This window comes from Pelodiscus sinensis, chromosome 14 (assembly GCF_049634645.1).
Source record: "Pelodiscus sinensis isolate JC-2024 chromosome 14, ASM4963464v1, whole genome shotgun sequence".
In the NCBI taxonomy this organism is placed as follows: domain Eukaryota; kingdom Metazoa; phylum Chordata; order Testudines; family Trionychidae; genus Pelodiscus; species Pelodiscus sinensis.
In genome coordinates, this window is record NC_134724.1 from 30,553,357 (window position 1) to 30,579,719 (window position 26,363).

At 45.4% G+C, this 26,363-nt stretch overlaps 1 protein-coding gene across 2 annotated transcripts in view; it reads left to right on the forward strand.

Annotated features, from left to right (window-relative positions):
* The window catches only part of LOC102455129 (uncharacterized), a 41,313-nt gene extending 21,178 nt beyond the window's left edge, over window positions 1-20,135 (forward strand). For both annotated transcript variants that reach the window (XM_075897344.1, XM_075897342.1), the window contains exons 3-9: window positions 8,373-8,714; window positions 10,970-11,377; window positions 15,581-15,706; window positions 15,793-15,817; window positions 15,926-15,960; window positions 16,586-16,772; window positions 17,743-20,135. In XM_075897344.1, the coding sequence (XP_075753459.1) occupies window positions 8,373-8,714; window positions 10,970-11,377; window positions 15,581-15,706; window positions 15,793-15,817; window positions 15,926-15,960; window positions 16,586-16,764 (1,115 nt within the window). In that variant the 3' untranslated portion in view covers window positions 16,765-16,772; window positions 17,743-20,135. The remainder of the gene's footprint in view (window positions 1-8,372; window positions 8,715-10,969; window positions 11,378-15,580; window positions 15,707-15,792; window positions 15,818-15,925; window positions 15,961-16,585; window positions 16,773-17,742) is intronic.
* Window positions 20,136-26,363: the final 6,228 nt, after the last annotated feature.

Here is a 26,363-nt window from a genome sequence, read left to right on the forward strand (position 1 = left end):
AAAAAAGGCCTTATTCCTCATAAAAGGAGGTTTTCCGCGGTCAAAAAAAGTGCTGCGTTCTTTCAATTTACTTTCAAAGGAACACGACAGCAGTCTAGATGCAGGGGAAGTTTTTTTTTTTTTTAAAAAAGGCCTCTTTTTTCGAAAAAACCCTGTAGTCTAGACCCTGTAGTGTAGGGTGTTCCAGGTTTATCTACACTGCACCATTTTTTCAGAATAACGGCTGTTATTCTGGAAAAACAATACTAGCATGCACACAGCAATTCCATTATTTTGAAAGAAAATTGAAATAATAGAGGGCTTTTTCCGATGTTGGTAAACCTCATTCTACGAGGAATTACGCCTCTTCTAAAAAAGCTTTTTCGGAAGAGGGTGTATGTGGACGCTCCACTGCTGCTATGTCAAAATAGCTCCTCATCAGGGCCATTCTAAACTTATTCCTCCTCAATGCCTCCCCAATGCCACATTAGCGGAGCCAGCCTCAGACTAATTTTGAGGCTTCCCTGTAGTGTGGATGCTCTATTTTGAAATAAGATTTTGCGGAAGCTATTTTCCAGAAAAGCTTATTCCAGAAGAAGAAGCTTGTAGTGTAGACGTACCCATATGTGCTACAGGACTACATGTTGTTTTTTAAAGTTTGGATAAGTTTGCTGGGGAAGAGGGGTTGACTCCTACAGTTGTGTCCCTGGTGCTTTCTGAATGACTCTCCATGCCCTCCACAGAAGAGGCATTTAGGGTATGTCTAGACGACATGCCTCTGTCGCCAGAGGCATGTAAATTAGATTACCCAACATAAGCAATGAAGTCGGGATTTAAATATCCCCAGCTTCAATAAAATAAAAATGGCTGCTGCGCTGGGCTTCCCTTGTCGACTGGTCCGTGTCTTGACTTGCACGCGGTGCCGACGATCAGCTGAGCCGGCACAGCACAGTGGCCATTTTTATTTTAATGAAGCCGGGGATATTTAAACCAGTGACTGCAGGATGAGCCAGGCGGCCAGTGCCAGTGACACGTCCCCTGCCCAGTCCCCCAGCAACCAGGGGCCAGCCAGGGGCCGTAGACGGCGCGTGGCCTCCTGGTCTAGTGCGGAGGTCATGGACCTCATTGAGGTTTGGGGGCAGGCCCCCAACGTCCATTATCTCCGCACTAGGAGGAGGAATGCGGCCGTCTATGGGCGCATAGCAGCCGCCATGGCCAGCAGGGGACACAGGCGCACCCAGGAGCAGGTGCGCATTAAAATTAAAAAGCTGCACCAGGCGTATGCCAGGGCCACAAGAGGCGGCGCCGCTGCAGGGGCTGCCACCTGCCCCTACTTCACTGCCCTCCACCAACTATTGGGGGCAGGGCGGTCCGTGCCAGCCCGGGGGACATCGAGCCGGGACCAGAGGGCCCTGACCTGGGCGCACCAGAAGGGTCACCGCCAGCAGTGTCATCCAGGGAGACCGTACCAGGTAAGTAGTTTGAATTAAGTAGTTCGGGGGGGAGGTAGGAGGGAGACCAGGGACCGCGCACGTGGGCCATGCCTTCCACTGATCACGCAGACACCTGTGCACGTGCGAGCACGTGCCATGCCACCCTTGGGCAGGTGGCTCCAGCTGCGTGACACCCAGGGGCCATTGCCCAATAGGCACATGCTTGTGCAAAGAGACGTGACATGCTCCCGACCCCGGGGCAGGACCCAGCAGGATGATTTCCCTTCACATGTCCCCTCTACACGGAGGCAGGGGACATCTCCCCTTCCCCCCCGCCGCCCCGGCCACACTATACATGGCACAGGGACATGGGTGCGGTCTTGGGGCAGCTCCCAGTCCCGGGGAGAGCCAGACATCCTGACCATGGCCTCTGTACAAGCACAGCGGCTGTGACGGTGCAGGACATGGTCACCCTCACGTTGCGGAGTTGGGGAGGGGGCTGGGCATCATCCTCTGCGTCCCCAGGGAGAACTGACCACTTCTCTTCTTTCTCTACAGCTGCACCAGCTGCTCGTGCAGGGCGCACCACCCCGCCCGGGACATGCTCCCGTACCTGCGGCCTGCTCCGGACTGCCAGCACGGAGCAGGAATACTGGGACCAGCACCTTGGGGCCCTGCAAGCCGTGCACCGCACACTACGGTCGTGGATGCGGGAAGACCTGCAGGTCCGCCACGAGCTGCTGGCTGAGCTCCGAGTGCTGAGCACCAACCTGCAGCTCCTGCTGCAGAGCATGGTGCCCTGTGCTGATCCTGTACCAGCTGTCCCCCCAACTGCTGTCCCTCCTCCCACTCCTGCTCCCCCTCGCACCTCTCCCTCCTCAACCCCCACAACCTCTTCCTCAATGTCCACACCCCCCACCTCAACCTCCGCACCCTCCACCCCATCTTCCCGGGGACGCCGAGGCCCCCTCCCTCGCCGTACTGGGAGGCGGTCGGCCCGGCGAGACTCCCACCCCTGATCCGTCAGTTTCCCCACCCCCTCCTTTCCCTTGCTTCCCCCTTTCAGCTCCCTCCTCCCAGTTTTCCCCCTCCCCTCTCCCAGCCTCTCTCTTCCCCTCTCCCACCTCCTTTTCCCAGTTTCCCCGAGTTTTGTTAAATAAACAGAGTTTCTATTTTTGAACACACGTGTCCTTTATTTTGTACATCAATAAGAAGGGGGGCTAGGGAAGGGTAAGTGGAAGGAGGTGAGGGAGGAATGGGGTACGAGCCCCCGATGGGGAGGACTGGGCTGGCTCTGCGGGCTTCTGGGGGTGGAAGCTCTCCTGCAGCCCCCCGATTGCCCCCTCTCCCCAGATGGCAGCCTGCGGCAAGTGCAGCCGGTCTGATGGCCGAGTGCTGTGATGTGCCCAGTGTGGGTACTTCGGGCACTCCAAGCCAGGACTGGTTTTCAAGCGGGGCACCCCTTAGAACTGTCTGTCCGGGGTGGGGGTCAGGACACTTTAAGCGCAGCCCTCGGCTAGCCTGAGACAGCATCTCCACGCTCTACGTCCTCCTCTGATGCCCTGCCGGCACTGCTTCCGGCCATCCTTAAGCCCTGTTCAGAGTCCACTCAATGTGGACTTGCTAGTTCGAATTAGCAAAACGCTAATTCGAACTAGTTTTTAGTTCTAGACGCGTTAGTTCGAATTAGCTTAGTTAGTTCGAACTAGCGCTGTAGTGTAGACGTACCCTTATAGACTAACCGAAGTGTTGGAGCATAAGCTTTTGTGGGCAAAGACCCACTTCGTCAGATGCATGTAGTGGAAATTTCCAGAGTCAGGTTTAAATATGCAGGCCAGAATCAGGCTGGAGATGACCAGGTGGATCCAATCAGGGAGGATGATGCCCACTTCTGGTAGCTGATCTGGAGGTGTGAATTCCAAGAGAGGAGAAGCTGCTTTTGTAGTTAGCGAGCCATTCACAGTCTTTGTTTAATCCTGAGCTGATTGTGTCAAACTTGAAGATGAACTGTAGCTCAGCAGTTTCTCTTTGAAGTCTGGTCTTGAATTTTTTTTGCTGCAGGATGGTTACCTTTAGATCTGCAATTGTGTGTCCAGGGAGATTGAAGTGTTCCCCTACAGGTTTTTGTATGTTGCCATTCCTAATATCTGATTTGTGTCCATTGATTCTTTTATGCAGGGACTGTCCAGTATAGAGCAGTAGGGCATTGTTGGCACATGATGGCATATATTACGTTAGTGGATGTGCAGGAGAATGAACCAGTGACAGTATAGCTGATCTGGTTAGGTCCTGTGATGGTTTTTCTGGTGTATATATGTGGGCAGAGTTGGCACCGAGGTTTGTTGCATGGATTGGTTCCTGAGTTAGAGTTATTATGGTGTGGTGTATATTTGCTGGTAAGAATATGCTTCAGGTTGATGGGTTGTCTGTGGGCGAGGATTGGCCTGCCTCCCAAGGCCTGTGAAAGTGAGGGATCATTGTCCAGGATGGGTTGTAGATCACTAATGATGTGTTGGAGAGGTTTTAGCTGAGGACTGTAGGTGATGGCCAGTGGTGTTCTGTTGGTTTCTTTCTTGGGCTTGTCCCGTAGCAGGAGGCTTCTGGGTACACGTCTGGCTCTGTCAATCTGTGTCCTCACTTACTCGTGTGGGTATCATAGTTTACAGAATGCTTGTTGAAGATCTTGTAAGTGTAGGTCTCTGTCTGAGGGGTTGGAGCATATGCGGTTGTATCTCAGTGCTTGGCTGTAAACAATGGATCGTGTGGTGTGTCCAGGATGGAAGCTAGAGGCATGCAGGTAAGCATGACGGTTGGTAGGCTTTCGGTATAGGGTGGTGATTATGTGACCATCACTTATTTGCACCGTGATGTCCAGGAAATGGACCTCCCATGTAGATTGGTCCATGCTAAGGTTGATGGTGGGGTGGAAGCTGTTGAAATCATGGTGAAATTCTTCCAGAGTCTCCTTCCCATGGGTCCAGATGATGAAGATGTCATCGATGTAGCATAGGTAGAGAAGGGGTGTGAGTGAACGAGAGCTGAGGAAGCGTTGTCCAGGTCAGCCGTAAAAATGTTGGCGTATTGTGGGGCCATGCGGGTGCCCATAGGAGTGCCACTGGTCTGGAGGTATATATTGTCACCAAATCTGAAATAGTTGTGTGTGAGGATAAATTCGCAGAGTTCAGCCACCAGTTGTGCTGTGGCATCATCAGGGATACTGTTCCTGACAGCTTGTATTCCATCTATGTGTGGGATGTTTGTGTAGAGAGCCTCTACATCCATGGTGGCTAGGATGGTGTTTTCTGGAAGATCATCAATGCATTGTAGTTTTCTCAGGAAATCAGTAGTGTCACGGAGGTAACTGGGAGTGCTGGTGGCGTAGGGTCTGAGTAGAGAGTCCACATATCCAGACAGTTCTTCAGTGAGAGTGCCAATGCCCGAGATTATGGGGCATCTGGGATTTCCAGGTTTGTAGATCTTGGGTAATAGATAGAACAACCCTAGTCGGGGCTGTAAGGGTGTGTCGATTTGTTCCTGTGCTTGTGCAGGGAGTGTCCCGAGTAGATGGTGCAGTTTCTTAGTGTATTCCTTAGTGGGATCTGAGGAAAGAGGCCTGTAGAATTTGGTATTGGAGAGTTGTCTGGCAACCTCCTTTAGGTAGTCAGGCCTGTTCAGGATGACTACAGCACCTCCTTTGTCAGCCTCTTTGATTATAATGTCAGAGTTGTTCCGGAGGCTGTGGATGGCATTACATTCTGTACTACTGAGGTTACAAGACAAGCGATGCTGTTTTTCGGTTCTCCCTTTATCTAGAGAGTTAGATCCCATGCACTTGGGTCAACACAGGAGATCTTTGAGAGGCCCCGGAAATGACAGATGCAGGCAAGGTTTGAAATCAATCAAGCAGGTTTATTGTCAAATGCAAAGCTCTACCAGTTGGTAACAGAGATCAGTACAATGTTACACCACTGGGCACTATGGCCCGCTTTGACAAGGTACCAACACTGGGCAGGCCTATTGCCATAGAACAAATATTAGCAGCAGTTAGTCAAAGTTAAGCTACTGTGCATTCTGTAAGTTTAGGCAATGACACCTACCGTTCAGGCACCTAGTGAGCCCCCCGTAATGTCGGCCGGAGAGCACCCTTTGCGATGTCCTTTTACAGACAGGGAGAAACAATTTACATCATTTCTTTACGTACCAGGTTACGTTGCTTAGTTACCACCCCTCACCTTACGGAAGCGGGGCTTACTTACTATCCTTCATGCTGTCAGTTCTGACCTGGTCCTGAATCTAGGTCGGTATGTGCATTAGTTTTTAGGGAGTCTTTGTACCAAGATATTTCTTATTAAGATGTTCCGTTACTCCCCTTTGGCTTACAGTCTGTACCCAGTGCCTCCCTGTATCCTTCCATGCTCGACCTAACTTACACAATTACACAGTTATCAGTAGGCCTCTTTCTTGGCTCCTGTGTTACTGAACCAAAGTCTTGCTCACTAGATTGCAGGCCTGTTGCTGTTTTCATGCTCCGGCCTCTGTTTAGGCCTGCTGACTCCATGTTACTGACCGTCAACTTACTACAGGTACTTTGTCCCCTCCAAGGGGTATGAGGGCCTCTATTCCCACCTGCCCCTGGACTCTCTCGTAGTACAGACTGTACCTCTCTAAACCAGGATCTCTGGTCTGGCAATATCCGTGGTCTGCCAGGTCTGCAGATGTTCCAAGACCAGAGAGTCTCCATGGAGGGCATGAGCCTGAGAGCTCTGCAGGCCGGCAGTGCAGCGGCCAGTAGGGCCAGGAAACTGGCACATGGCAGCAGGACTGCACAGTAGGCCCAGGAAGCCAGATGGGGACAAGAAGTCAACAGGGCCAGTGTCAGGGGGAAGCTGTCTGTGAAGTTTGCAGTCAGGGTGGGGCTGGGGCAGCTAATGGCATAGGGGCCAGAAAAGGCCTCCTTGGCCCAGCAAAATTCCTCATCTAGAACCAGTCAGGTACCGAGGGTGCTAGACGAGGGAGGCCCAACTTGTAGATGCTGCTTACCAGAGGGCGAGAGAGAGGTTTCAAGGTTCCTCCCCTAAGAACAGAGGGTATGTCCACACTACCCTCCTAGTTCGAACTAGGAGGGTAATGTAGGCATACCGCACTTGCAAATGAAGCCCGGGATTTGAATTTCCCGGGCTTCATTTGCATAAGCGGGGAGCCGCCATTTTTAAAACCCCGCTGGTTCGAACCCCATGCAGCGCGGCTACACGGGGCTCGAACTAGGTAGTTCGGACTAGGATTCCTATTCCGAACTACCGGTACACCTCGTACTTGCGGTAGAACTCTACCTCTGCTCCCAGGACACTCTACTAGGGCTCACACTTCCTCCATAGTATTTTCCGCCCAGATCCCCAGCCAGAAGATCTCTAGGGCTGCAGCCTAGCCCTCACTACACACCTTTGCTGTGTACTATGTAATTATACAGCAATCTAAAGACAATGCAACCTCTGGGAGGACAGTGCTCCAACCAGTGCAGAACACTGACCCCAACTCCTGGACTTGGGCTGTGAGTCACCTGATTGGAATACACATGAACAAGCACTCGAAGAAGAAAAAATGGTTACAGTAAAGTCTCGATTATCCGACCTTCGTTTATCTGACATTCCGTGTTATCCAACATGCCACCTGTCACATCATGGCAATGGACTCCAGGGACGCTGGACAATGGCCTTTCTTTCCCTTTCCCTTTTCCCTGTTCCATGGCTGGACGGAGCTCTGGTTGGCAGGTCTGCAGCTCCCTATTGTGGCTGAAGAATTCGCCATCATCAAAAAAGCTTTTTTCCCGTTTTTCCTGTTAACTGTTTCTGGGGAAAGCGGCGAGCACCTTGCCCTGCGTCACGTCATCGCCAGGTGACATGGAGTGGTGCAGGGCGAGGGCTGTGCTTCCACCGCAGGGCAGAGCCCTGGATCTTACTCCCATTTGGGGGTATATATAAGGGCTGGTCAAGGCAGCAGATTGAGGAGGTTTAGAACTGGATCTTGCAAGGTATTACAAAGTTCAAATTTATAAAATTAATTACTGCATTAAAGAATTTTCCGTATTACCCGATATTTCCTTTATCCGACCATCCTCTGTTCCTATTTAGGTCGGATAATCGAGACTCTCCTGTACTCCCCTTTCGTAACTGTTGTTCTTTGAGATGTGGAGTTCATGTCCGTTTCAATACCCACTCTCCTTCTCCTCTGTCAGTGTAGCTGGCAAGAAGGAATTGATGAACAGGTGGGTTGACAGTGCCCTATATTGGGTGCCACTCCAGGGAGTGCCCAGCGCAACCCTACGGCTAACTGCTAGGAGGAAAATCTTCCAGCTACTGTGCACATGGGCGCGCTCATACCTGATTGGAATGGACATGAACAACACATCTCAAAGAATGACAGCTATGAAAGACAAATAACCATTTTTTTGGGTATTGTGGCTGCTTGTAATTGGCCATTGACCAAGGGAATTAATAAATATGGCAATTACTAGTACAAAAATACAGATGTTTGTGTACCTTGTTTTCCTCTTTTAAACTCTCTCTGGTGTCATTCTCCTGGTCAAATATGACCACAAAAACATATTTTAAAAGAAAGCAAATATCCAGGCTTTTAAATTATGTAATTTGAGCAGTATTCACGATCATCTGTGCAATGTCCTGCTCATTTCACAAAGTCCAAGTGTATTATTCCAGATCTGAACTCTTAGCTCGAGATCTGACAAAGTGCTGTGGTTGTCATTGGAGGTGCTCAGAGCACAGAGTTTCTACTGATGGCAATGAGAGGATGTTCAGCATGCACCTGGAGGAACACAGCAGCATCCCAGAAGCAGACAAGCTGGATTGGGTCCTTAAGGCTATCTAGAATACTGTAAAGAAAAGTCTTCAGGTGATTGATTTCTGAATCATTTTGTAACATTAATCATTTACATATATTAAACAGGAGAGACTTTCTTTTATCGTTATGAAAATGAAAATTTCACACTTACGTGCAACGAAACCTTGGCTAATGGGAGCAACGAAACAGTTTGGTATGAAATTCGAGAACATCTTCAAGTATTCAACGCAATCACCTGTAGTCCCATATCTCAAGGGACAAACGAACAGCCTTATAATAGAAAGCGTACAAACCGATTATCAGTTTCTACTTCCCAAAGTGGTGGGGTATTTGCATGTGAACAACTTAAAGACACAGGAACATCAGGGACTCTCCCAATTTTTGCCAATGTGGCTCATTGCAGACGTTATAACTTTTTTATTGTGGTGATAATAAACATGACTGCAGGTGAGTGCCTTTCGTGGCGGGTAGGGGGGTTATTTTCATCAGTAAGTTCCAGAGGCCAGAAAGAGAGTTAGTGAGATTAAGAGGAGATTATTCAGATAATTCAGGACTGAGGACCAGATTCTGCCCCTTTTACAATGAATAATACCATACACCACCAGCATTCCCCTGGCTTAAATAAGGAACAATAATGGAGGATGTATTATGTCAGTGAGGGTGAGTGAATTTAGCTTTGAATGAATGAGGTATCTGAACTAGACTGAGGAAAGTAGTGAGCCAAAGTACAATTTTTGAAAAAAGAAAATAAATTAAAACAAATATCTTGTCATTGACTAGAGATAGTTTTGGCCATACTAAGTCTACTTGCCCTGATATCTACATACATTCCAACTCAGAGGCCTACTCAGGAAGTCTTTATTCAGTTTTTGTTCAATCTTTTTTTTGGGAGGTATTCTCCCACTTATTTCAGAAGAAGAAGTTGCTTTTTTCTTCCCACTGGAAACACTCTTTTGTAAAGATGCTGGTACAGTGTAACTGCCACCTTTGTTCCTGAAAGTTGGTAGGTGAAGAGATCTTTGTTGATGGCGGTTGCTGCGGCCCCTGCTGCGCTACTGGGGCTCTGGTGCTGGTCCCAGCCTGAGCTCCAGCGAGCTCCAAGCCACCAGACCTCTTGCCACTGGGGCTCCCAGCCAGGACTCTCTGTTCCAGGAACACCCATGGCCCTGCTGGACCATGGATGCTGCTGGACGAAGGAGTCCCAGTTTTGGGAGGTCCAACTTGTAGTTGAAAATTTGACATTTAAAATACTTCAGAATCTCACTCTACCGGCCATTGTTTAAAATGTATTCATGCACAATCCAAAATGACTGATCTTTAACTGTCCTGTTAAACGTACACTGCAATTCCACTGCTTTATCCAGAAAATATTAATCTTTAATTGCTGTTTCACAATTTCACATTTTCACAATTTCAGCCATTTCTAATAACTATTATCATGTCCTCTTTAGTCTCCTTTTCTTCAAACTAAATAAATCCAGTTTTTTAAATCCTCCCTCATATTTCCATTTAAATCCTCTTTCATAGTGCCTCCTTCATATTGCCATGTTTCTAATATTTTTAGTTGCTGTTTTCTGGACTTTTTCTAATTTATCCTCATCTTTCCTGAAATGCAGCCTCCAGAACTGGATGTGATACTCCAGTTGAGGCCTGATCTGTGCAGAGTAGAGTGGAAGGGTTACTTTGTCTGTTCCTAAGTCCCAGAGATTTTTTCAGTTGAACTGGACATACATCTGCAGGAGGAGTAGCGTAGTTAGTACCTCTAAGAGCATGCCCCACTGGTGCTTGCAGCAGGAGTCAGAGGTGTTGTCCCTGTGTTCACCCCAGTCCCCTCTGCTCCCCTGGATCTGCTTCCTGCTGCCAATGAGTGTGGGGGTGGCTTTACCCCTTCCTGCAAGCCTCTTCCCCCAAGCAATACAGCTGGGAGCTGGGGGAGCAGAATGGGCTGGGGACAAGTTTTTCTGTTTCTTGCCGCTGGTGAGTGTGGGAGCAGGTGTGAGCCCTGCTGCCAGTGCCAGGTCCCATGCTAATCCCCCAGGTTGCTCTGGGCCCTGCAGGCCTCCGCATCAAAGTCCAGAGCCAGGGTCCGTTGCCCCTGCTAATCCCCCAGGTTGCTCTGGGCCCTGCAGGCCTCTGCACCAAAGTCCACAGCCAGGGTCGGTTGCCCCAACTTGTCCAATGATTGGGATGGTTCTGCATGCTGGTTGCTGGCCTATTGCCACTGCCCCCATGACATCTGGGGGATTCATGACCCCTCTGTGTCCTCCCACTTTTCACCCTGGTCCGGTCCATGAATTATTATTTTGCTAACCACCAAGAGACTGAACATGCAATGCTAAGCTGAGCACCTTCAGCTATCCCTGGCTTCAACGGAAAGTGAGGGTGACGACTACTTTGTAGAAGGTACTCAGACTTCACAGGATTGGGCCCCAAATGGCTAGTTGGAGCTGACTTCTAGCCAATAGTACAGGTATTTGCTCCTGTTAATGTAAAAATGCCATGTAAACTATTTATTAAAATAAAATTCTCCCAGCCCTACTTCAAATAGGAATGAAACAAAGTTTTTGTATTGAATTCTGTATCTGAGATAGTGTTTTCATTGCAAAATTTTCCTACTTCTAAGATTCCTTTTAAAGACTACACATGTTACAACATGCAACCATGTATGTTTTTCATATCGTTTGTGTTTTTCTGTATTGCAGAGAGCCAGATGTTTGAGAACATTTCTGCAAAATCATATGATAATCGTTTAGTGCAAGAAGGTGGTAACATCACTCTTTCTTGTGAATTTCAAACAAAGAGCAATGGAATCAATGTTGCATATTGGATCAAATATACAGAAACAAGCAAATGCCTGTCTTCTCTTCAGAAAGGAACAGAACTTTCCTGTAATCACCACTGCTGTATTGATGAGATGATCAAAGGACGACTATTGAATCATACAAGCTTAGACTCAGACAACAAACATATAGTCCATAATATAACCATCTTGAATGTTACTTACTCTGATAGTGGAACTTATTTATGTGTTGTAAATGCCTGGTCAAAAGGGAAATATGTTTGGAAGATTGCAAATAATCTTTCTATAGAAGTGAGGAATGAAATTCCATGTAAGTCTGCAGTTTTGAAGCTGGGATTGGTAACAGAGTGTCTTATAATTTTGCCAAACTTTAGTTATTTAGGATTAATTTTTCCATGCTGGGTTTCTACTACAGGATGAATTTTTCTGGGATACTTCAATGAAAATGGTCCAGCCATTTTAGAGAACAGACCATGAGGCTGTTTTGCCATGTTAAAAATACTGTTGACATTTTCTTTGAACAAATCTGGTTCCCAGTGCTTTGGAATAGGTGTTGTCATTTGACAGGAGAGCAGCCTTCATGTTAGCCTAGTATCTTTTAACACTCCCATGAAAATGTGCTCAGATTTGCCCAAGTTAAAAGCCTTTAAAAATCACAGTTTGTAGATGCTCAGTAAAGACACAATCATACCGGGATATAAAATATATAGAAAGGATAGAGCAGGCCGGGTGGGTGGCGTAGTGGCACTGTATGTGAAAGATAATGTAGAATCAAATGAAATAAAAATATTAAGTGAATGAACATGTTCCATAGAATCGCTATGGATAGAAATTCCATGCTCCAATAATAAGAAATTAGCAGTAGGGATATATTACTGACCACCTGACCAGAACAGTGATACTGACATTGAAATGCTAAGGAAGATTAGAGAGGCTACCAAAATAAAGAACTCTATAATAATGGGGGATTTTAATTACCCCCATATTGACTGGATACATGTCACCTCAGGAAGAGAAGCGGAGATAAAATTTCTCAATGGCTTAAATGACTGCTTCTTGGAGCAGCTAGTGCAGGAACCCACAAGGGGAGAGGCAATTCTCGATTTAGTCCTGAGTGGAGTGCAGGATCAGGTCCAGGATATAACCGTTACAGGACCGCTTGGGAATAGTGACCATAATATAATAACATTCAACATTCCTGTGGTGGGAAGAACACCTCAGCAGTCCAACACCCTGGCATTTAATTTCAAAAAGGGGAATTATGCAAAAATGAGGAGGTTAGTTAAACAGAAATTAAAAGGCACAGTGACTAGAGCCAAATCCCTGAAAGCTGCATGGAAACTTTTTAAAGACACCATAATAGAGGCCCAACTTAAATGTATACCCCAAATTAAAAAACATAGCAAGAGACCTAAAAAAGAGTCACCGTGGCTAACCACCATGTAAAAGAAGCAGTGAGGGACAAAAAGGTATCTTTTAAGAAGTGGAAGTCCAATCCTAGTGAGGTAAATAGAAAGGAACATAAACACTGTCAAATCAAGTGTAAACATGTAATAAGAAAAGCAAAAAAAGATTTTGAGGAACAGCTAGCCAAAAACTCAAAAAGAAATAACAAAATGTTTTTAAGTACATTAGAAGCAGGAAGCCTGCTAAAAAACCTGTGGGTCCCCTAGATGATCGAGCTATAAAAGGAGCAATCAAGGACGATAAAGCCATTGCGGAGAAACTAAATGATTTCTTTGCTTCAGTTTTCACGGCTGAGGACGTTGGGGAGATTCCCGAATCTGCACCGTCCTTTGTGGGTGATGAATCTGAGGAACTGTCCCGGACTGAAGTGTCATTAGAGGAGGTTTTGGAACAAATAGAAAAACTTAATGTTAACAAATCTCCGGGACCGGATGGCATTCATCCAAGGGTTCTAAAAGAACTTAAATGGGAAATTGCTGAGCTATTATCTGTGGTTTGTAACCTATCCTTTAAATCGGCTTCCGTACCTAATGACTGGAAGGTAGCCAACATGACACCAATATTTAAAAAGGGCTCTAGAGGCGATCCTGGCAATTACAGACTGGTAAGTCTAACTTCAGTACCGGGCAAATTAGTCGATACAATAGTAAAGAATAAAATTGTGAGGCATGTAGAAGAACATAATTTGTTGGACAAAACTCAACATGGTTTCTGTAAAGGGAAATCCTGTCTTACAAATCTGTTAGAGTTCTTTGAAGGGGTTAACAAACATGCAGACAAGGGGGATCCAGTAGATATAGTATACTTGGATTTTCAGAAAGCCTTTGACAAGGTCCCTCACCAAAGGCTCTTGTGTAAATTACATGGCCATGGGATAAGAGGGAAGGTCCTTTCTTGGATTGAGAACTGGTTAAAAGACAGGAAACAAATGATAGGAATAAATGGTAAATTTTCAGATTGGAGAGGGGTAACTAGTGGTGTACCCCAAGGGTCAGTCCTTGGACCAATCCTTTTCAATTTATTCATAAATGATCTGGAGAAAGGGGTAAGCAGTGAGGTAGTAAAGTTTGCAGATGATACCAAACTGTTTAGGATAGTTAAGACAGAAGCAGACTGTGAGGGACTCCAAGAAGATCTCACCAAACTGAGTGATTGGGCAACAAAATGGCAAATGAAATTTAATGTGGATAAGTGTAAAGTGATGCACAATGGGAGAAATAACCCCAACTATACGTACAGTATGATGGGGGCTAATTTGGCTACGACAAATCAGGAAAGAGATCTTGGAGTTATCGTGGACAGTTCTCTGAAAACTTCCACACAGAGTGCAGCGGCGATCAAAAAGGCAAACATGATGCTAGGAATTATTAGGAAAGAGATAGAAAATAAGACCCAGAATATCTTACTGCCCCTGTATAAAACTATGGTACGCCCACATCTTGAATACTGTGTACAGATGTGGTCTCCTTACCTCAAAAAAGATATTTTGGCCTTGGAAAGGGTTCAGAAAAGGGCAACTAAAATGATTAGGAGTTTGGAACGTGTCCCATATGAGGAGAGGTTAAAGCGACTGAGACTTTTCAGTTTAGAAAAGAGGAGACTGAGGAGGGATATGATAGAGGTCTATAAAATCATGAGTGGTGTGGAGAGGGCTGATAAAGAAAAGTTATTTATTAGTTCCCATAATAGAAGAACTAGAGGACACCAAATGAAATTAATGGGTAGCAGGTTTAAAACTAATAAAAGAAAGTTCTTCTTCACACAGCGTGTAGTCAACCTGTGGAACTCCTTGCCAAAGGAGGTTGTGAAGGCTAGGACTATAATAGAGTTTAAAGAGAAGCTGGATAAATTCATGGAGGTTAGGTCCATAAAAGGCTATTAGCCAGGGGATAAAATGGTGTCCTTGGCCTCTGTTTGTCAGAGGCTGGAGAGGGATGGCAGGAGACAAATCGCTTGATCATTGTCTTCGGTCCACCCTCTCTGGGGCACCTGGTGCTGGCCACTGTCGGTAGATAGGATACTGGGCTAGATGGACCTTTGGTCTGATCCAGTACGGCCATTCTTATGTTCTTATGACTTCTTAGATTTCAGCAACTGAATTCTCCAATGTTTCACTGCAGAACTGAGACGAACTTTCCCTGCAATGGCAGGTCTAGCCTGCAGTGCGCCATGCTGCATCTGGTTCCAAGCAGTTGAACTGAGGCTGATGTCCGGTGCTCTCAGTGACACCCCCACTGGGCCCAGACTTTACAGAACAGGAGGAAGGCAGAGGTGATAGGAGCCAGTTGTGGGGAGGAAGGAGAGAGCAAAGTGTGACAGTAGTTTGGGGTCTTACCTACTTGTTCCAGCATAACACACAGTCAGAGATCATGAAATCCTAGCTCCATTGAGTTAATGGCAAATATTCCACTGAATTCACCTGAGACCGGATGTCACCCATAATTACTATGGGACAAAATCAAGGTTTGCCCAGACATGAAGGAATTTGAGGCATGGCATGGATTGCAGTGGGGGGACAGCACAAAGCTCTGTAGAGCTTCTTCACTCTCTCCCCTCCCAATCCCCACCCAGTTCTCTCTCTGTAAGCAGGTGAATGGAACAGTTGTACCTACAAATGACTACAAATGGAGGCTGGTTCGAAGCCCTTAAAAATGTGAACCTTGGTATTTATTTGTTTTACAGTTGTGCTGTGTTAATCCATTCAAATATTAGAATATTCTACAGTAATCTCTCAAGATACTTCAGTATTGCTACTCTAAAATATATTGTATTGTCTCATTACAGTAGAATAGTGCAGTATTTTCTCATAAAATAACTTGATTTCTGTAAGTTAATTTATCTGTTGTTTTTATTAACAATCCTTTAATACTTTAATCAGGAATCATCCACATTAAGGGGTTGCTGAATGTGTATTATCCACATAGTTGTTAAACATTGTTTGATCGCTTGAAAAGTGCTATCTGTATAATGGAGATATGATGGTAAAGTGTTTTGTTCACCATCTGGATAAAATTTTCAAGATTAACTAATCCCGGTCCTATTTTAGTCTCTCCTTCAGTGCCATTCCATTCTGTGCCATTGTATGCTACGATTAGATCGATCGAAGGGATTATCATTATCAGTGGGATAGTATGGTTGATCTATAAAAAGAAAAAGAATGGCAGCTCAAAAGGTAGGAAAAGTAAAATTAGTAAGTGATATCTGTAGGAATTTTTTAGCTATTGAAACTTTACAGTGTGTTTTATTTATCTGTTACAGGAAAGTCATCTGCACAACTTCCCAGGTATGGTCTTGAATGGATATAACCAATGAAATATTCGTATAATTTTTAGTGGTTTTTCCAGCTGATAGATATTACTAAATGGATTCTTTCCTTATCTTTTTATTTTAGCGCTCAGGCTGCTGTTGAAATCCCAGGAGATGAATGTGAGTAGGAAGTTTTTGATAAACTTGGTTGATGTGATTGTATTACTTAACACATTTTGAGAATTGTGCACTATGGATTTCTTAGACTGTCCGTCCATGGTATAATGTTTTTAAACATCAAGTAATGCCATACTTTTTTTCAATTAAGGCACTGGAATAAGATGAGGGTGATCTGAGTTAAAATCTTGGCTCTCTTACTTACATTGTCTCCCTATGACCTTGAGCAAGTGACAGAATCTCTGTATGCCTCAGTTTCTCCTCAGTAAAATGAAGATTACAATGCTTCCTGCTCCCTTTCGGGTGCCAAAATGGAGTCACGTATTCCATGTTCCGACATCAGAGTGATGGGGCCATGTAAGAACCTGGCAGCTAAGTGATTCTGAGTCTTTTTCCTCACCACTGGAGGTGGGGTACTGTAAAGAGTAATCAGCACATGGCTTAATTCTGGGCTGAATAGAATAGAGAAGAATTCCATTAATTGGTGTTAGGAGAAATCATTATTTAACGTTCTTTTCAGAGAGAGCTAGATTGCATTATATTTCGTTGATTGATTTATTTTTGTTGACATTTTACTTTAAATCTTGGAGTTTCATAACCTCTTTGATACAGAGTAATTCTTTTATAGGTTCCCCAAATGCTGTGAGCAGTAGAAAAGACTTGCAAAGAAATGAAGTGTTGTATTCAGTTGCAGCAAGCCCATATGAGAACCCAAATGCAGACTGTTGTATGGTGGATAACACTGAAGTATCTGGCAAAGGACCTGGAGATAAAATACATACCGTCTATGCAATAGTGCAAGAATAGCTGTTCTTGTAAGTGACCTATAAGAGGATGTGTTATTTTTTACAAATTATATTACTAATAGAACCACCCAGGTACGTCACACTAGTACAATTAATAGGGGGCTATGTGAGTACGCACTAATTGGCAGGACATTTGCATTTAATTGTATGAATCTACTTAGGGGTCTTTTTCTTAATACAGCAACATAGAACTTTAGTTATCCCCTATATCTGCCCCTTTTTGCACTGTGTAGCTATAGACTCAGATTTTCAAATCTGAAGCAAAAAGAACAGGCTAATCTGGGAATTGTTAAACTGGAGCAAACCTTACATTGATCACGCATATTGGACAGCAATGACATTTCAGCTAGTGGAAAACATGGGTGAGAGGGAAGGCACAAGGAATAGTGCATGAGTTTGCCATCACTGCAATCTCTGTGATCTCCTGAGTGCAGGAACTGCTTCCTGGGACACAAGCAGCCCAAAAAAATGGAATAGGAGAAATGATATGGTCATGCCCCACCCACTCTAGCCTGCCCTCTCCTTTGGGGGAGCAAAGCATTTGCATTTGTCCAGGAAGGCAGTGGAGTTCTAGGAGACAGTGGATAAATTGCTTTTCTGTCACTTATGGCTTTGAATACACAAAGAAAGAACTTTTTATGGTTGAAGGATGTGGTGCTCAGAATTTTCAGTGTGGTATTCTTGAGTGTTGGTGCCACTATCCTGTCCTGTATTCCTCTTGAGGACTAATTTGCCTTTGTAAAACAGCCATGAAATCCCCACTACTACTCTTTCTTAGAGTAAAAAATCACTTTGAGGCATGTGGGCCATAGTTCCTGGTCATATGTAATTATTTTGATGGTAGCGTAACTGACACCTGACAGGAAAATTAGTATGAAATTGTTTCTGAAACAGGATAATGAAAGCTGAACTATATGACTTTCTCTACAACCACATTAAAAACAATCTAATGACCATGACATTGTTTTTCTTTGCAAAGGAGCTGAAGAATGGAAGTCAGTATGAAAATAATGATCAACTTTTGACTGAATAGCTTTGACTGCTGAATTTTGACTATTCAATGAGCTATCTTACAGATATTAATGGAAAGATCCACTGCTGATACAAAGTCTCATAACTTTTATTAAGTTAAGACAGTTTGTACTAGAAGAACATCAGAATTGTCATACTTGGACCATTGGTTCACATAGTCCAGAATCCTGTCTAAAAGCTGTAACCTTCACCAGATCCTTCACAAGTAGATTCAAGGAGAATCCCAATAATAGACAATTGTGGCACAACTTGCTCACAGAGAAAGTTTCTTCTCTAAACCTATCTGCTAGAGGTTGGACATATACACTGAAGCAAGAGAGTTTTATGGTCTTCACACATTTTATCCTTATCTAATATACATTTGTAAGTGTATGAAAATCTATATAAATGAATGTTTGCATTAGGAACAAAGATCTTTATTTTCCTCCAGTTTTATATTGGTGTAATTCTGTTGGCCCCTCTGGAGTTGCTCATGCTTTACACTGGCATAAGGAGGAAGAAGATCAGAAGCTTAGATATGCAACTGTGTTTCCTACAGCAGGCAGAATCAATTAAGGACACTATTAGGACCTACCATAAGTTTTTCTTCTTCAAAAAAGCCACATTGAATATAATGTTGTCAAGGGACACTAGGGTTCTTTATGTGTTCCCAGAAAAGGTACAGCAGCCACCATGTGCCAGGAATGAGGGCCTGCAAGAGAGTCACTTTCCTAGTAAGCTGAAGCAAAAGAGATTTAAGGTCCCTAGTCTTTGTTCCCCTGGGATACCCTGCAGACAACGGCCCAGGATTGCTGCGGGCAGAGTCTGCTCTGTAGGAGGCGGAGCGTCCTCTGTTCACAGGAAACTTGGACCCCCACCATGGAAAAAGGCTACTTCCAGACAAGCCTCTGGCTGAGGCCAGCCTGGGGTGCCATGGACAGAGGCTGCTTCACCTCCTAGCTCAGACCCCTGCAGACATGGGCTGCTGCCACCCCACGCTGCTGCTTTGATATCAAAGGCAGTACTACGGGGTAGCAGGCAACCAGTCTGCATGTGGAGCTTATTTTTAAACTGGGGCAGCAGCTTGAGGTGCTGGGGGCTTCCCGGGAGGGGGGCTGGAGCACACTGGCTGCTGGCCCCACCCCAGGGAATGATTGAATAGTCCTGTAACTGGTAAGAATTCATAAATATTCAATTAACCAGCTCTAATCTCCTTATTGTAAACCCTGGAAATAATGGAAGCTATTTCAACCCAAGGGGTGCAGCAGCACCTGTATCTTTGAAGTGGTCTGGCCATGGTAACCAGATAGCAAGTGTGAAGATCAGGACACTTAATATTTGGGGCTAAGGGTGAGGAATAGTTGCCCATATAAGAAAAATTCTCTAGTCTGGTCACTCTAGGTATGGGGAATCTGGGGTCTGAACTGGGACATAGTGCATTGCGTAGCTACAAGCTCACCCAGAAGGCTTTAATGGTGCATTCTTGAATAAAATAAGCTGAGTCCCACAATTCTTATTATCAGGGGGACCAACAGACTTGCCGGTCTGCATACCTGGAAGGGGTGGGGCCTCAGATGAAAGGGGTAGTATTGGGGGGCAGCCAGTCATTAGTGCAGCCCGGAGTATGGCGCACAACCTCACTTCCCAAGGCAGCTTTGAGACTATGTCTACACTTCAGGCTTTTGCCAGCAGAGAGTATGCTAATGAAGCACTCGTTAGCATTTGTCCCGCTGTCATTTCCATATTGTCTGCCGATACTTTTTGCACAAGAAGTTTTTGCGCAAAAACAAGCAGTGTGGATGGGTCCATTTTGCACAACCCCCCCCCCCTTTTGTGCAAGATCCTTATGCCTCAAAAAAGGAACCCTGGTCCTTTTGAATTGCTGGTCCCAAGGCAGGTGCCCCATCCCTCTCTCCTCCTGACAAAAGGTGATTGGAGTTTTTCTTGTGCTCAGAGGATCATATCCAGTCGTCACTGAAGCCATTAAAAAAACTCTTTTTGACTATAATGGGAGCTGAATCAGACTCTAAATAAAGACAGATTGTATTGCTTTGATGTCATAGCTTTGCAAGAAAGCTTTCTGATGATATAACTAAAATATATGCATTCATTTTGCTAGCTGGCACTGGGATTTTTGCTACATTCATTAAGAACAATGTAATAGACTCAATACAGTAAGTAGAACAGAACATGATATGCATTTGTATGCCTCTGATTTTAATTTCCATTTTGTGTCATGTTTTTTTTTTATAAGTGATACCAGTGAATTGCAAGAGGGGTTATAAAATCCATGGAATTGTGATACCGTGTAATATTACAGCTTTATAAAAATTGCAAATAAAATTAATACTTTATAAACTAGCTTTATTTGAACTTGCTGTTATGTAAATGTTAACTGATTCCAAGGACGTGTTTTTTTTTTGTGGACAATATTAATATTTATTCACTTCACGAAGGGCTTGTGAGAGTTCATCAATTCATATTTTTACTGGGCTTTCAACATGTAAAGTCTATAGCAAGGGTTCCCACAATGTAGTTTTTGGTGGCCTCTTGAGTGCAGCCACCAATTATTGCTAGTCGCTGCTCTAAGGGTATGTCTACACTACAGCGCTATTTCAAATTAACTTATTTCGAATTACTTAATTCGAAATAAGGTAATTTGAAATAACGCATCTAGACACTAAAACTAATTTGAAATAGCGTTTTTCTAATTCGAAATAGCGCGTCCACATTGAGTGGACCCTGAATTGAAGGTAAGGCTGGCCAGAACCAGTGCCAAAAGGGCATCAGGATTGGACTTAGTGTGTGGGGCTGCTGCCTCAGGCTAGCTGAGGTCTGTGCTTAAAGAGACCCGACCCCCCAATCCCGGGCAGACAGTTCTCAGGTTTCTCTGCTTGCTGGTCCACCTCGCTGAGGGATAGCAAAGTATTTGTGTCTCGGAGTGCTCTGCTTGCCCTCACTCGGGACACCACGGCACTCTGCAACATGGAACCAGACCTGTCCCTGGGCATGCTGGTGCATCTTGTGGGGTTGTTGCCATCAGCCCGGCTGCACTTGCTGCAGGCTGCCATCCAGGAGGTCCATCAGGGGGCTGTCAGGATCCAGGAGGCCCTGCGGGAGAGCATCCACCCCGAGGAGCCCTCAGAGCCACACCGGTCCTCCCCACTGGGGGCTCATGCCCCATTCCTCCCTCACATCCTTCCACTTACCCTTCCCTAGCCCCCTCTTCCTGATGTCAAATAAAAGACACGTATTTTCAAAAATAGAAACTGGGGTTATTTAACACAACTGGGGAGGGGGAATGAAACTGTGGGGAGTAGGGAGAAAGAAGGTGGGAGAGGGCAGGAGAGAGGGTGGGAGAGGGGAGGGAGAAACCTGGGAGGAGGGAGCTGGAAGGAGGAAGCAAGGGGAAGAAGGGGGAGGGGAAGCTTAGGGCTCAGGGTCTCGCCAGGCCAACTGCCTCCCAGCACGGTGGGAGAGGGAGCTGCGGCGTCCCCAGGCGGATGGGGAGGAGGGTGTGGAGGATGAGGTGGGGGGTGTGTACATTGAGGAGGAGGGTGTGGAGGTTGAGGAGGAAGCAGTGGGAGGGGGGCAGGATTGGGAGGAGGGACAGTAGTTGCGGGGGGGGGGAGGGGGCAGCAGGCGCAGGACCGGCACAGGGCACCATGCTCTGCAGCAGGGCCTGCAGGTTCAAGTTTAGCACTCAGTCCTCAGCAAGCTACTCCCGGCGGAGCTGCAGGTCCTCCATCATCCAGGCCTCCATGGTGCGGTTCAGGGCTCGCAGGGACCCCAGGTGCTGGTCCCAGTACTCCTGCTCCATGGTGGTGGTCCGGAGCAGGCCGTGGGTGCGGGAGCATGTCCCGGGCAGGGTGGTGCACCCTGCACGAGCAGCTCATGCAGCTGTAGAGAAAGAAGAGAAGTGGTCAGTTCTCCTTGGGGACACAGTGGATGATATCCTGCCCCCCCCCATGACATGAGGGCAACCGTGCCCTGCACCGTCAGAGCTGCTGTGCCTGCACAGAGGCCATGGTCAGGATGTCTGGCTCTCCCCGGGACTGGGAGCTGCCCCAAGACTGCACCCATGCCCCTGTGCCATGTATAGTGTGGCCAGGATGGGGGGGGAGATGTCCCCTGCCTCTGTGTAGAGGGGGCGTGTGAAGGGAGAGTGTCTTGCTGGGTTCCGCCCCAGGTTTGGGAGCATGTCAGGTCTCTTCACACACGCATGTGCCTATTGGGCCACGGCCCCTGGGTGTCACGCAGCTGGAGCAACCTGCCCAAGGATGGCATGCCACGTGCTTGCACGTGCACAGGCAGCTGCATGATCCGTGGGAGGCATGGCCCATGTTTGCGGTCCATGGTCTCCCTGTCCACCTCCCCCCTCTGGGTTGGGGACAGTGCTGGCACTTACCTGGTATGACCTCCCTAGACAACCTTGCTGAATCCGGTGCTGGAACAGCTGGTGGTGGCCCGTCTGGTGTACCCGGGTCAGGGCCTTCCGGTCCCTTCTCACTGCCTCCCGGGCTGGCACGGACTGCACTGCCCCCCAGGATTCGGTCAAGGGCGGGGAAGTAGGGGCAGGTGGCAGCCCCTGCTGCGGCGCTGCCCCGGTGGCCCTGGAGTATGTCTGCTGCAGCTCATTGACTTTCAGGTGCACCTGCTCCTGGGTGCGCCTGTATCCCTTTCTGGCCATGGTGGCCACTATGCAGCCTTAGATGGCTGCGTTCCTCCGGCTAGTGTGGAGATCATGGAAGTTGGAGGCCTCCCAGCAAACCTCAATGAGGTCCCTTATTTTAAGAGGGATAAGGCATCTTTTGGAAAAGGCTTTATTTTCTGAAAGATCCGCATCTAGACTGGCGGTTTTTTCCGGAAAAGCTCCGTGCCGAAAAAAAGCGGCAGCCATTTTTATGCTAATGAAGCAGGGGAGATTTACATCCCCGCTTCATTAGCAATTGCGATACATCTAATTTGCCTCCCTTTTACGAAAAAGGGATGCAATCTAGACATAGCCAGTGTGTGAGACTTTGTGACACAGCTTGAGTGTGTGTAGCACAGACACTGGGAGAGTGTGTGGTACAGAGATGGGACAGTTTTGTGCAGCAGTGTGTGTGTGACAGTGACTGTGTGTGTGTATAGAGACATTGTGGCACAGACTGGGTGTGCATGACAGTGACACAGAGAGTGAGTAAATTTCTGAGAGCAGCCATGCACTGTCTCTTTAAGACAGGGAAAGCTGTCCTGCTCTTTTGTCTCCTCTTCTGCAGAGATGGAGTAACAGAAGGGGAGTGTATGTGTGTGTGTGAGAGAGAGAGAGAGTGAGAAAGCGAGAGAGAATAAGAGCACTGAAATCTCCAGGGTGGAAAGGTCAACAGGTTCAGTCAGACATGGAATCTGCTTCAGTAACATCACTACTTTGTGATAGACATATGATTGGAAAGTGCATTAAATTCTAAAGGAGTTTGATGGAGAGATATGGAAATCTGTACTACTCCTGCTGAATGAAAGTGGCCACAAGATGTCACTGTTGAACTAGACAATTGAAATAAAGTTGTAATTACATTTACCACATCTTTGCTAATACAGAGTAGATACAGCTGTGGAAATTATTTAGGTTGGTGACACATGCTTAAACAAATCATGGACGTTATCTTAGAAAGTTAAATGATGTTGTAGGGACATCAGTTATTAAATCATTAAAGTTAAACTTGGAGATTCTCACTCAGGGAAAATTCTTGCAGTCTGTGTAAGGCTTGCTGGATTTGACCTACTCTTGCATGGCCTCTGTGCATAGAACTGGCATTGAAGTAAATGGGAATGATTGATATTCCTGACTCACTGAATTGGGATAAAATCTCCCTTTGCCCATACTACCAGCATAGACAGGGTTATTAAAAAATAAAAACAAAACAAGTAGAAATATAAAGTTAACAAGGCAGCCTCCTAAATTACAAGTTCTGAAACAAAGCAAAGGTGTAAAAGAATAATATACAGCTGTCTGCTAATGCTTTTAAATCCTCAAGGGATGCTGATTTACAGACTTTTCTCTCCTCTCTATCCCATCCCAGCACAATCCAAAATGTTTACCCCTGCCCCAGCATGTCAGTTGTATCTCTAGTTTTAGCAGGAAGAATTAGGGCCCTGGTCAGTTGAAGCATTATAGTAGAATGGCATAAAACTCTGGAATGTAAGAAGTTTAATTCTCAGCTTATATAAATCAGGGAAGCTCTGTTAACTTCAATAAAACTATGCTGATTTACAGTAGGTGAGAAGGTGGCTCTGAATCTTCCAAAGATTTCTGTATATATTTCTTATATTAATATCTAGGAAGTAGAGGAAAGAAAAAAAAGATATAGTCTTGGATGCATATTTGATTACAGAAGGGACAAATTTTTGGCTATGCCAAAAATGCTCAAGATTGGGGATTTGTCCAAACTAATCCATTGTGTCTGACTGAACACATGAAAATGAATGAACACACACACACACACACACACACACACACACACACACACACACACACACACACTGGCATAGAAGCCAACACATAGTTAAATTATTTGACTTCTGCCCATTGATGGACAAAAAACTGAGCTAATGTTGAGCTCTGGCTTCGCCAATGAGAAATAAAAGCAGTAACTGAAACTGAAAAAGTAAGATAAATGTCACATGCCAGAAAGCCTCTCACCACACGCTGCATGATTTAATGACTAGTCATATGGCATAGGAAAAGTCCTCAGCAAGATGTTAAGTATCTATTGAGGAATGAAAGGCACACAGAGAACATGTGAATTAATCTATTTGAGTCAGGTTGTATGCTTTTATACAAATCTGCCAAGAATGATGGCGTGTCAAGATGTCAAAGATGAAATTGCAGGATTTACCTCAAAAAGGTGTTTTAGGAGTTGAATTTTAAGGAAAAACAGAAAGGCATGATAGTGTTCATTGAATGGCTGATGAATATCACCATGGAGAACCACAATTGTGCCACTTTCTAGTGATCCTCAGAATAGCTACTGAAAACATTCCAAGGAATCAATGCAAAAGTCCAAGTTCCAGGAGTCTTCGTGGCCTGTCTCTAAGCGATGGCAATGGTAAGCCTTGAAATTTCCTTACATTTTTCTTGTGCTTGGGTTTGATGCTTTAACCTGTGAGCTTGATGGGGTGGATTGCATGAGAGTTAGGGTTGTAAAATCCTGTTTAAAAATGTTAACCATTTTAACTGTGGCTGTGTCTACATTGGCACCCTTTTCCAGAAAAGGGATGCTAATGAGACAAGTCAGAATTGCAAATGTCGTGGGGGATTTAAATATCCCCTGCAGCATTAGCATGAACATGGCTGCCGCTTTTTTCCAGCTCAGGGCTTTGCCGGAGAAAAGCGCCAGTCTAGATGGGATCTTTTGGAAAATAAAGCCTTTTCCGGAAGATCCCTTATTCCTGGCTTTATTTTCTGAAAGTTCTCGTCTAGACTGGCGCTTTTCTCTGGCAAAGCCCCGAGCCAGAAAAAAGCGGCAGCCATGTTCATGCAAATGCCGCAGGGGATATTTAAATCCCCCGTGGATTTGCAATTCCGGCTTGTCTCATTAGCATCTCTTTTCTGGAAAAGGGTGCCAATGTAGACACAGCCATGCTGTTGAGGCACTTCAGGATAACATGACAAGAGAATTAAATTCTCCCAAGTCAGGAAAATATTCTATTTATAGAGAATTTTCCTGATAATTTTTTTTTATGAAAAAAAATTTCAGTAGTTAATACTTAAATAACTCCTCCCTCAGAATATTGCCAGGTCTCACTGCAAATATTTGTAAAATATTTCCAACTATTCACTTCAAGGATTTCTGTAAAAATCATGCATTTTCTGAGTTAAAAATCTGTTGAGGAAATCATCTAGCTACCAAAAGAAAGTATTACCTCTGAAAACAATATATAGAAAATATTCATAGAAGCCTAGAACTGGAAGGAACCTCAAGAGATCATTAAGTCCAGTCCCCTACCCTCAAGGCAGGATCAAACACCATCTAGACCAATCTCAATAGATGTTTATCTAACCTGCTCTTAAATATCTCCAGTGATGGAGATTCCACAACCTCCCTAGGCAATTTATTCCAGTGTTTAACCACTTAGGCTATGTCTAGACTGTAGGTTTCTTTCGGAAGAAGCTTTTCCTGAAGAGATCTTCTGAAAAAACTTCCGAAAGAGAGTGTCTACACAGCAAATGTGCATTGAAAAAGTGATCTGCTTTTTCAAAAGATAGCGTCCACACTGAATGGATGCTATCTTGAATTTAAAGTGTGATTACTATAGACTGACTGGCCACCAGGGCACCTGTGCTTTTTCCTCTTTCCTCTTCTTTCAAAATAACTCCCTCTTCCCCGTCCTCACACACCTTTTCCTGAAAGATCTCTTTTGGAAAAAGGATTCTTCCTCATAGAAAGAGGTTAACCAATGTTGGCTACTTCGAAAAAACCCTTGAGTCTGGACACAGCCTTATAGACAGGTGAGGTGCTTGTATTCACAAAATGTTAACAACATCAGAACTTGTATGACTTTATTCTGTGGTCCTTTAAAGCCCTCAATCTTTCAAAACCCTTAAGC